The sequence below is a fragment of the Netta rufina genome, assembly GCF_964035555.1.
Source record: "Netta rufina genome assembly, chromosome: 20".
Classification (NCBI taxonomy): domain Eukaryota; kingdom Metazoa; phylum Chordata; class Aves; order Anseriformes; family Anatidae; genus Netta; species Netta rufina.
The window spans coordinates 8,904,304-8,916,233 of NC_140144.1; the positions used below are offsets into that span (position 1 = coordinate 8,904,304).

Below are 11,930 nucleotides of genomic sequence, written 5' to 3' on the forward strand. Positions count from 1 at the left end.
CTGGGCCCGTCCTCCTTCCCTTTGGGGCAGCGATGGCACTCGCCGTTTAATGGCCAGGTGAAAGCTGCAATTAGGTTTAGCCGAGGTGGTGGCAGACCAAACGGCCCCTCCAGCAGCAGGGTCCTCGGGGGCTTTTCCCATGGGAAGGGCGTGCAAACCCCATCAGAGATCAGGTGCTGGGGATGTCGGACAGGACAGAGTGATTTTCCTGGGAGAGGCAAGCACTGAACAACCCCATCCCGCCCCAGCTTGCTGCTGCGGGGCCAGAAAACGGAGGGGACTCGCTACCCTCTTCCAGAAGAGCAGAGCTCACAGTCCTGTGCCGAGACAGGTAGCAGCCAGTCTCCATTCCCTGGCAGATTTTGGAGTTCCCAGGCCAAACAGGAGCTGCACAGCTCTTGCAGCAGGCAGCCCGTCCCGGCTCCAGGATTAAAGCCACCGTGTCTGCGAACAAACCGCTCGCGCTGCCAGCAGAGCCAGCCGGGAGGAGAGGCAGCAGGCAGCCGCCGCCGGCCTCGCCAGCAGCAACAGAGTGCCCAGCAGCCAGCCAGAGGATCAGGCCTGTGTTTTACAGCCTGATATTAATTACCCAGAGCGGAATCTTATTTACGTCGTCGTCTCCCAGAGGCTCCTACTGTGCTCTTGGGTTTTCTTGGTGCCACGAGGCTCCGCAGGCAGCTACAGCAGAGGGCACTTCTCCAGGAGCCAGCAGCAGCATCTCCTGCACCAGGGCGTCCCACGGCACCCAAACAGCCCCGAGGATGCAGCACCCCAATAAATGCAGCACCACTGCACACAGAGCCCTGCAAAGTCCACCTGACCCTTTGGTTAAAGCCACAACCTTTGGCCACCGGGGCCACGGGATAATTAAAACAAGGAGGGCCAGTGCCAGGCAGCGTCCCGAGGCCACGCTGCTTTCCGAGCCAAGGCAGGATGGTGAGCAGGAGCTCGAGGCAGAGGACACTTGCCAGGACAATATTTTGTGGCTGGCACCGTGCACGCTGCCCGAGCCACCCCGCAGCAGCCGGCCGACAAGCGATCCAGGCTCTCAGCCTGGACCACCAGGGCTGGAGTTTTACAGCTGGAGATGGTCCAGAGAGCAGCAAACGTGAGCTGGGTAAGGCACAAGCACTGCCTGCACGGGCCGGCAGCAGCAGCACTCGCTGCTTCCCTGCAGCAAGGGGGGGGGGGGTCTGCAGAGCTGCAGCCGGGGCTCAGCCCACAGGCACCAACACCAGCAGGGACAGAGCCTTTGGTCCCTCTGAGTGGGAGCAAACCATAATCCAGACACGAAAGCAGCAAGAACTCAGCACAATTTGCCCCAAGAGCCAGCCCTGCTCCACCGCATCACCTCCCACAGCTGCAGCACAGCCTTGGGAAGGGCGACCTGCGGCAAGGAGGGTCTGCAAGGGAAGGAGACTGGGGAAAGAGAGAAAGATGCAATCCCACACCAAAACACCACCCAAATCCACTGCCTTTATCAGCCCCCTCTGGACAGGGCTGGGATTAGTTTCCATTTTGCAGACGAGGAAAGCGCAGCAAGAGGATCCTACAAGAGCTCGGTTACCCTCTGTGTCATTCCCCCCCATTTGCACAGCTGAGGGCACGCGATGAAGGCAGGTGCTCCACAAGCAAGGATTTACACCAGCTGCCTCTCAGGGAACAACGAGCTGCCCCAGCCCAGCTGGGGTCCCACAGACCCCTCCTCAGGGAGAAAATCCCCCATGGTGCTGGGCTTGCCCCCCTACCCATGGATGAAGCCCACCAGCCCCACAGGAGGATGCAGGAGAGCCGAGCCCAGCCCAGCCCCTACAGATCCAGCCATTGCAGGGTGCCTCCAAAACCCAGGAGACCAGGGAGGGCAGCCCAGTGCCCACCAGCGCCCCTAAATTCGGGGGACTGGGCTGCTCTGGTGGGCTTGGCGATTTTTCCACCCAACACACTGCAGGACTGGGGGGATCACCGCTCAGGTACACACTCCAGCACCAACTTTTCCATACCCCAATGCAAAAACCATCGCCCACCCTACCCCAGGAAGCAAAGGGGGGACCCCCAGCGCTCCCCACAGCCCCTCTCCCACCCCAATGTGGCAGCCCCCTCCCCAAGCACCCCCTGCCGTACACCCACACCAGCTCCTACCTGCTGGCCAAGGGCAACTCCTCCGTGCCAGGACTGCCTTCCCCACGTACTGCTACCTCTGGGCGGGTCCCTGGGTGGCCGGATCCTACAGCAGCCAGCTCAGGGACACCCCCCTTAACCCCCAAAAACCCCTACCCTAAATACCCCTACCCCAAATACCCCTCCTAGGGCACCCCTCGGAGCAGGGGCCAGGCAAAACCAAGGCTGCCCTGTGCACCAGGGCAGGATGGGAGCCCTTAATTAGCAGACCCTGATTAGCAACAACCCCCACCCGCTCCCCGGTCCCGATTTTGGGGTGAAAAGCGGCGGGATTGGAGCTCTTCCTAAGCAGTAACCAACGCGCGGCCCCGCTCCCGGGAGGGGAAGGGGCGTGCAAAGGGGGGCGTGGGGCTGAGCCTGGAGACCGGGGGAGGCTTCGGGGTGAGGGGACGGTACCGGGGGGGGGTCGGGGGTGCAGGGACCGGTACCGGGAGGGAGTCGGGGGTGCTGAGGGGAAGGGTCCCGGTGCCCCCGGGGTTTGTGTGTTTGGAGATGCCACTGTGAGAACAACGTCGGGGCTCGGTTGGGAACCGGGGGTGCTGGGGCTGAGCCCCACAGGGACGGGGGGGGCCTCAAACAGCCGCCCTTGGGCGACGGGGAGGCGGCGGAGGGGGGCGCAGAGCCCGCACCGGGGCGCCCACCCCGGGCTCCCCTCAGCCCCGGCCCCGCCGCCCCTGTCAGCGTTTGAACGGCGCCAAGCGCCCGCCTCCCTCCCATTGGCTCCCTCTGCCGCCCGTCAAGCCTCACGCCGCCTCCCCGTTGGCCGCTCGCCCCGGGAGGGGGCGGGGCGCGGCCGGCGCCGCGCTATAAAAGGCGGGGGCTGGGCGGGCGGGCGCTCAGTGCCGCTGCGCGACAGGTACGGGCCGGGGGGGGGGGGGGAGGAGGAGGAGGAGAAGGGGAGGAGGGAGAAGGAGGGCGGGGAGGGGCGGGGCGAAGGGGGCGGGGCGGGCGCGCGCGCGGGGGCGGGGCGCGGGGAGGGCGGGGGCGCGCGCGGCGCTGGTGGCGCTGCCTGCACGCGCCGTGCCTGCTCGGAGCGCGGCGGCAGCGGCGGCGGCAGCAGCAGCAGCAGCGGGAGCCACCGGCGCGCACGGCGATGCCCGCTCCGCTCCCGCCGCTGGCCGCCCCCTGAAGACAGCCCTCTCTATTCCCCCCCCCTCCGCTCTCCAGCGACCTCGAGCTCTGCTGTCCCCTTCCCCTTTTTTTTTTTTTTTTTTTTTTCCCTCCCCCCTTCCCCTTCCCCTTCTATTTCCCTCCCCCCCCCCCCCACCTTCCCCCTTTCCCTCCCCTCCAATCCGCCTTTTTTTTTTTTTTTTTTTTTTTTTTTTTATTATCCTCCTTTTTTGCAACCCTCCGCACCCTTCCCGGCTTGCCGTGTGGATGCGGCCCGGGCTGCCTGGCTGCGCGGGTGGCGAGAGCAGATGCTGAGGGGCCGGAGGAGGATGGAGTGCACCCTCGATGCGCAGAGTTTGATCAGTATTTCCCTGCGGAAGATCCACAGCTCCCGCACGCAGCGAGGCGGCATCAAGCTCCACAAGAACCTGCTCGTCTCCTATGTGCTCCGCAACGCCCGGCAGCTCTACCTGAGCGAGCGCTACGCCGAGCTCTACCGCCGCCAGCAGCACTACCCCGACGGCGCCCCGCTCCTCGCCATGCCCGCCTGCCCGCCGCCCCCCGCCGCCTCCGCCGCCGCCCCACCGGAGCTGGGGGCGCTCCCGCTGCCCCCCGACGCTCAGGACCGCGAGGCGCGGAGCTGCTCGGCCGTGCGGGGCGGCGCGGAGCTGCTGGAGGTGCCCGTGTGCGCGGCTCCCCCCGAGCTGCAGCAGCAGCGAGCGCCTTGCAGAGACTCGTCCCCGGCTTTCTACCGGGCTTCTTCCACCGCTCCCGGTCCCGGTTCGCCCCCGGGGCTGCTGTACGCCGCCGGCTGTGACTTCGGGGCGCCGCACTGTAGCAGCCGCACCACGGTGCTGGATTTGGACACTCACGTCGTGACCACGGTGGAGAACGGGTACTTGCACCAGGACTGCTGCTCGCAGTGCCCCTGCTGCTGCCAGCCGGCAGCGGGGCTCGCCTCCCCGCCGCCCGCACCGGGCACCAAGCGCAAGTATTACCCGGGGCAGGAGGAAGAAGAAGAGGAGGGGGTGGAGGAAGGGGAGCCGGGGGGAGGCGGGGTGGCGGGCGGCCCCCCCTTCGCCCCGTGCACCAAGCGCGCCCGCTTCGAGGAGTACAGCGCCGAGCACCCGCAGGACTCTAACAACATCTCCAACTTGATCTCCATCTTCGGCTCCGGTTTCACGGGGCTGGTGAGCCGGCAGCAGGCGGACTCGGAGCAGCCCCTCAACGGGCAGCTGTGCAGCAAGCAGGCGCTGGCGAGCCTGGGAGCCTGGACTCGGGCCATCGTCGCGTTTTAGAGAGGAGCGGGGAGCCGGCGAGGGGAGGGGAAGGGAGGGGGGGGGAAACACCACCGAGGGGCTGGGGTGGGGGGCGCGGAGCCGAGGGACTCTCGAGGGGGGGGACCCAGAAACAAAGGCGGGGAGGGAAAAGGGGGGGGATGAGAAGAAGGTTGGGGGCGAGGGGAGTGGGGGGGGCGAGGGGGGTGCCGAGGGGTGCGCAATGGAGGGGGTGGGGGGGGCGGGAGGGCAGAGCCACGCTAGTGTTTTATAAATTGTACAATAAAGGAAAAAAAGCTGAGATCTTGGGACTTTATTTTTGCAGAGATGAGAGAGAGAGAGAGAGGAGGGGAGAGAAAAAAAAAAAAAAGAAAAAAAAAAAAAGAAAAAACAAAGCAAACAAAACGCAAACAAACCAACAACAACACAACCCCAGCGCCGAAAGCACCCGGTTAAATAATCCTCTTTGTGTCCGCGCCGCTCGGGGGGCTTGGGGGTCGCCGGGGGCCGGTGCTGGCAGAGCCACGTGAGACCGGGGTGTCCCCCCCCCCCCCCCCCCCCACAAACCCCGGGTCGCTTTTGTGCGTTTCTTTATCCTGGGGTGGGGAAGGGGGGAGAAAAATAATTAAAAAAAAAAAAAAAAAAAAAAAAAATTGAACTTTTCCTCCCGGCAGAAACGCGGGCGAGGGGTCGCGGTGGGGCTGCTGCTGGGGGGGTCCCGGCCGCTGCCCCAGGTGCCCGAACCCCACTGCCCCCTCCTGAAGTTTCAGCCTTCGCCCCCCCCCCCCAGAACCAGCATTGTTCGGGCTTGTGAAGAGATCTGTCTCCTGTAGAGTCTCTTGGTTTTGTGTTTTTGGGATTATTATTTTTTTTTTTTTAAGAAAAACCTTTTGTTGTAAAAAGGTGGGTTTTCTGCTCTCCCCCTCCCCTTGTTTATTATTTTTTTTTCTTTTTTTTTTTCATTTTGTTTCCTTGCAGCCTGCCCCCTCCCAACTCCCCGGTACCAGCACTGTGTGTAACTGAGGATGCTTTGCCAAACGGTCTGTTGGGGTTCGTTCTCTTTCTTTTTTTTTTTGTTGTTGTTGTTGTTGTGTTTTTGTTTTTTTTTTTTTCCTCCTTTTTCTTTGTTTGTAAGCCTGTATTTTTGTGCATATGGAATTGTATATCACCGGGTAAAACTGTTCAGATTTGTTTAAATTTATAATCTTAATAAAAAGTCGATTATAAAGTTGCTGTGCCCTCGCTTTCCTCCTCACCGCAGCCTCACTCCCGACCCCCCCGGGCCTCCGACCCCCCCAAACCCCACAGCGGCCCCCCCAAACCCCACAGCCCCCTTTGTCCCCCCCTCCCCAGGACCCTCGGCTTCCCCCTCACTCCCCCCCCCCGGCAGGAGGCACAAACCCTCCCCTGGGCTTTCGGGGGGCTGCTCAGAGCCCCTGGGGAGGGGGGGGACACCGAGGCTGCCCCCCCCGGTCCCCTTCGTTCCCCCCCCGGGGCAGCTCCTGCGCGCTCCCCGCGTCCCCCGGTGCGCTCGGGAAGTTTTTTTAAGTTGGAGTTTGTTATCACCGCGCTGTGCCACTTGGTGGTGCGTGTGGGTTTTTTTTTTTTTTTTTTTTTCCCTTTTTTCCTCTCTTTTTGTGTGCTTTTTTTTTTTTTCCCTCTCTCCTCTCTCTCCTTTCCTTCCCTCCCCTCCCCTAAACCGAATGAATGAACGCGACGGGCGCTCCCGACCCACCTCCGGCCTCACCTCGGGACGCGCGAATTCATTTCAGAATTCTGATTTTAGAAATAATTATTTAAAAAAAAAAAAAAAAATTAAAAACCCGACAGCTGCTGCGACCCCCCCCCCCCACAGCCCCCCAGGACACCCCCCCAGCCCCCCAACACCGCTCATCCCCCCCCCCCACCCCGATTTTTGGGGCTGCCAAAAATCGGATCCTGGGGGGGGGTGGATAATAGGGGGGGGCCCTCGGAAGGAGGCAGCGGGGTCGCGGCCGCTGCCCCCCCCCCAGCTCAGAGCCGAGCCGGAGCGCGCCCCAAAACCCCCCCCGCACCCCTCGCCCCCCCCCCCCCAACCCCCCCACGGCCGCCGCTCCGCGCCCACGGCGCCCCCTGGTGCCCGCTGCGGGCCCCGCAGTGCTTGGGGGGGGCGGCCCCGACCCCAGCTCGGGGCAGGGGGCGTCCCTTCCCCCCCCCCCCAAATTAAAATTCATCAATTTAAAACTCATCAAGAACCCCCTCGTCCAGCCCAGCGCTCCTGCAGCACCCAGGGGTCGGATGCTTTAAGGGGGTGGGGGGGTTCTCCCCTATCCCGGGGGGGGGGGGGGGGGGGGCAGAAGCCCTCTCCTTGTGCCTGGCAGCCCGGGGTCTCGCTCGCCCCCCCCCCCCCCCCCCAAAAAAGCTGCTGCCTGCCCTCCCCAGTGGGGAACCCGGGGGGCTGCAGGCAGCGCCTGGGGGAAGTTTCAGCAGCCGGCTGCTCCTGCAGACCCCCCCCCACAGATCAGAGCTGCCAAAGCCCGAAGCCCCCCCCCAAAAAAAAACTCCTCCCCAAAATCCCCCCCATGCCCTGCTGCACCCCGCAACCCCAAAAACCCCAGGACACAGCACCAGCAGCTTGGTCCCAACCCGCACCGTGGCTTCCAGGTGCTGCGATCACCTGGAGCCCCCCCTATCCCCATGGGACCCCCCCCCCATGCGCACCCCCCTCTCCAAACATCCCCTCCCCGGGGGCAGCCAGCCCTCAGCACCACTCCCGGGGGGAAGTTTCGGGGGGCTCCCGTTAAGCTTTCAAAGCCCAAAAGGGACAAAAACCTCGCAGGTAACCACACGGGGTGTGTGTGTTGGGGGGGGGACACGGATAAACCCCCCCTGGAAGCGAGGAGCGAGCGGATCCCGCAGCTCCGTGGGGTCGCTGAGACCCGGGCGCTCTCGGTTATTTCTTTATTTTCAGCCCCGGTACATGACATTTCTCTTCTGAAGGCGGCAGCGAGCCCATCACACGCAGCCTCTCCTGAAAGCAGAGCCTGGAAAACCAGCGCCTCATCTGCATATTCATAAGTACCTGATAAATTAATCATGATGGCAGAAGCATTCAGGCTAGAAGGGAGGTGACAGGGGAAGGTTGCACCCCCAGCACAAGCCCGTCCTGGCGCTCGCGCACGCACTCTCCTCGCCTCCCAGGCACAAAAAAAAATATTTTCACCCCTCCCGAGCCCCGGGAGCACCCGCAGGGCAGCGCAGGACCCTGGGGGCGAGATGCTGAGCAGATGGGTTGGAGCACCCCCAATTTGGGGGAACCTCACGCACGGGACCCCTCCAACCCCACTCTGCGTCCCAAACCTGCTCTCCAGAGTCACACTGGGCTGCCCCACCTCATTGCTGCTGTTCTATCCCCAAAATCCTTTCGTGTCTTTTATCCTTGCAGCCGTTCGTGCGCCTTGGTGAAGAGGCATCACCAATTTTGCGCCTGGCAGCCCCGGGGGCGGCAGCAGCTCTGGAGGGGCCCCGAGGATGGAGCGGGGCTGGGGCAGAGCCACAGGAGGTGCAAGGGGAGCAGGGGAACTCCTCAGCCCAGAGCCTGCGCTCAGCCACAACATAACAAAACGTTCTCCAAGGGCAGATCCCACCCTCGGGGCCCCCTCCGTGTCACCGCGCTGAACCCCCTTGGTTCGGGGCACGAGCCACCCCGCACCGGGGGAGATGCTGCTCCAGTATCGGGGCTGGTGCTGCCTCCCCGGCGTGCAAGCTCAGCACCCACCCGCTTTCCTCCCCCCCCTGCCCACTTTGTTCGGGGCTGCATCGCTCCCAGCAAGAGGCAGCAACACCCCTCGGTGTTCGGAGGGCTCGCTACAATTCCACGCATTGCTCTGAGCACGGGAGCTGACAGCCCAGCCGCGTCCTCGTGCCGCTGGGGTGCAAAGAGCCCGTGCCCAGGGGGACATCGCCGCGCACCCAAGGGCTCCCTCGGCACCGGGAAGAGCGGCTCCTGTACTCTGCGGATCCCAGAGCAGGATCCATCAGCTCTGACGAGCTCCTGCCATATCCCCAGCTCAACTACGAACGAGCAGGAGCGCGTTTGGGGACCCGCACGTGTTCGCAGCTGTTTGAACTTCTCCCATGCGGAGATAACAGTGCGAGAGCTACGGGGGACACAGCGACGCGGACCAGAGGCTGCTCCTGTCGGCAGCGTGTTTAGTATGTTGGGGTTGGTCTCAGCCCAGGTAATTAGCATCCGAGCGGTAATTATTCACATTTGGCCTTTCTATCTCCTGCTTATGGCTCTGATGATTAATGCTGCTCCTCGCGCTCAGCCTGCCCCGGATTCACCGTGGAAGTTAACGGGGGGCTGGCGTGTGACAGCAGCCCCCGTCCGCGGCCTCCACCAGCAAACAACGCGCTGGGGGAACTGGAGGAAAGGCACCGAGCACGGAGCAGCCATCACCAACACACAGAAAGCAGGAGAAGCAAAACCCCGAGCACCTGGCAGCCACCAGCTTTGGGGTTTTGGCAGCACCAGGCGGACGCACGGAGCGCATCCCGTGGCAAGCAGAGGCGCACAGACCCCCCCCTAAGCAAAACCCAACAAGGGGTCTCCAAAAAAAGGAGCTGCTGCCCCCACAGGCAAGGAAACAACAAAACCCAGCTGCTGCCCTCCCAAACCAGGGCTACAACGGCTTGGCCAAGCAAAGCCCACCAGCCTTTGGCTTACCTGCCCTCCTCGGCGCCTGTCCTGGTTGCCAGCAGAGGCTCGGGGTGGCCACCAGCGAGGGAAGGAGCCAGCCCAGAGGGAAAGGGCAGCAGAGGAGCTCCAGGTGCAGCTCCTGCAGGGGCAGGGAAGGGGAAAACCAGCCCCAGCCCTGCTCTTATCTTTACTTATCCCCACCTCTGGCCCCAGCTGAGCGGCGGGCACCTGCCCCACACCTGCGGGGAGACGAGGAGCAGCGGTAACTCTGCAGCTGCTGCTGCCTAGGGGAAGGGCGAGGGCTTTCCCCGGCGCTGTCCCCACAAAATGCTCCTCGTTACCCCCCTCCAGCTGCTCTCACGGGACCGCAGCTGCCCCTTCTCTCCTGCCCAGCCCCAGCTCTGATGTTGGAAACGTGGGCGCAGGGCAGAGCGAGGCGCTGCTGAACCTCGCTTCTGATTCTCCCCGAGCAGGGCAAGGCAGAAAGTCGCCCCTCTAAGGATGGGGCCGAGCTCCAGTGGCTGTGTTGTGGCCCCACAGGGCAGCAGCAGCCCCGTGCTGAAGGACCAGGCACGGCTGCCTTTGCTCCATGAATATTTCCACAGTCTCCTTTTGGGGGCTTTATTTTTTTTTTAAACTTCCAACAAAGCCCCGTTTTCCCCCCTTTTCCTCCCTGCAGTGAGGCTTTTGCATAGAAACACGTGACAAGGCGTTGATTTTTTTCCCCATTTCCCCGGGTTTTACAAACTAAAAGTGGACGTTGATGCAAAGGGAGTTTTGAAGCGGGGGGAAGTCCTGCTCGGAGGCTCCGGTTTGCTCACAAAATCGCCCGTTCCCAAGCTCCCCAACAATTTTCTGCACAACCTCCTCCTCCTCGCCCAGCCGCCCGGTGCCCCGTGCTGCTTCAGGCTTTGCTCCCCCCTTGCTTGGGGTATGGGGCATTCGGGGGAACTCACCCCTAAGAGGGAGCTGGGGTGCGGGATGACCCTGTGCAGGGACGAGGCAGTGCCCGGGGAGTCCCCCCAAGAAGGCTGCAGGGCTCGGTGCCACCCAGAACATCAGAAACAGCCCCCCTCTAAAACAGCCCTGCCTGCTGCTTTAGGCACCACCACAGGCTTAAAGCTTGGCTCGGGAGCTGTCAACTCTGGAAAATCCCCAGGTTTTGGAGCAGGCACAGCCCAAGGAGCAGCACCGGGGGCAAGGAGGTGCTGGGGGTCGGGAGATGCTCCGGCCGGGCAGAGCGGCATGCAGGGAAGCCAAGAGATACCGCAGCAGCATCTCGTGTAACATTTCATGTTTTTATGTCACCTCCCGCCTGGGTTTGCTGGGTTCAGGCAGCGGGACCTGCTTTGATTCCTGGTGCACGGGTGGGAAACTGAGGCAGCGCGCGCGGGTAGGGCACGGGGGGGCTGTGGTAGAGCGTCTCCATCCAGCAGCTCTCATGGATATGCAGTTTGTGTTTTACTCTCCCCCCAGGGAGCCCTCTCCCTTCTTCCCCCTTTAATTATAAAAATTAGCGGGTTTGAGGTGTATTCGAGGGGGTTTTCTCTTCCTGCATTGACAAAGTGCGCCACTTGACGACTCTAACCCCAAATTCTCCGTGACACGGATACCCTGGCAATTATAAAATACTTCCAAGCTCGCTCCATAAACCCCTTTGCTGTTGCTATTAGTATGCATTAACATTTTATTGGTGTTACAGGATGAAACATCCAGTCTTGCAGCTCCAGTGGGCTTGGGGATTTCCAGCATCCTGCAATATGTATCCGTGCAGAGGAAATTAAAATGTGGATGGATCAGCAAGATACAGGCAAATCCTCTCCAGTAATTTGGAGAAGACTAAACTCCGCTGCTAGTGGAGCATATTCCGAGCTATCTAATAGAGAGCTGATGATCTCTGTAACAGCCTTTTTGTAAGTTTTATTCTTGCCTACAAGGGAATTTGTTCAAAGGGGAGATGTAATACCTAAACTAATATTTTTAAAGGCACACGCTCTGCGCACGGAGAAAGGGAGGCGCTTTGCGGAACGGCCGCTTTCGGTGATCAGCCAGCACCCCGTAAAGGAACATAACCCATAACTGAACACAACCCATAACTGAACACCTGGCTGGAATTTCTCCCTCACCGCCCCACCAGGCGATTTTACAGAGTTTGTCACCATCACAGGGCGTGTGGATGCTCAGCAATATTGGAAGTTTTGCTCCTTTATGCACTGGTTTCCTCCCGCAGCGTCACCTCTTCGGGGTGAAACCCCAAGCGTTGTGTCTACACGGAGGATGCAGAGGAGCTGTGCTTAAAACCTTGCACAAAACCAGGAGGAATTCATGTCGAAATAGATAATTCAGGTATCTTGACTCGTGCAGCGTGGGCTGCTTGGATTTCTCCCTCCCAGGTGTCTCAGAAACAAGACCTGGGAAGAAACCGGTCCCCTGCTTTCTCTCCTTCCTCCCCTTAGAGGATCCCGAGCCCAGGCTTTTTATAGCTAGCAGAAGCGCCCACTCCACCCCCTCAAAAGCCTTTTCCAAGCCCCAAAGCCTCCGAGCTGAGGGCTAAACCCCGCTGAGCTGCAGGGGGCCTTGTTCTGGTTTGGACCTCCCCAGCTGCAAGCTCAGCGCCCGGAGAAATCCGCGTCTGCCCCAGGACAGCCGGGGAGTCAACGGGGAGGGTGCTCGCCCCTGAAGGG

General features: G+C 61.7%; 1 protein-coding gene across 1 annotated transcript; it reads left to right on the forward strand.

Annotated features, from left to right (window-relative positions):
* Positions 1-3,166: 3,166 nt before the first annotated feature.
* IER5L (immediate early response 5 like) lies at positions 3,167-4,604 on the forward strand. Its single transcript, XM_084299243.1, has one exon. It carries the CDS (start codon positions 3,597-3,599, stop codon positions 4,584-4,586), a length of 990 nt encoding a protein of 329 aa, XP_084155369.1. The 5' UTR covers positions 3,167-3,596; the 3' UTR covers positions 4,587-4,604.
* Positions 4,605-11,930: the final 7,326 nt, after the last annotated feature.

What these genes read in the sequence shown, in the direction of transcription:
- IER5L (XM_084299243.1), top strand. Translation starts at nt 3,597, where the DNA reads ATGCTGAGGGGCCGGAGGAGGATGGAGTGCACCCTCGATGCGCAGAGT.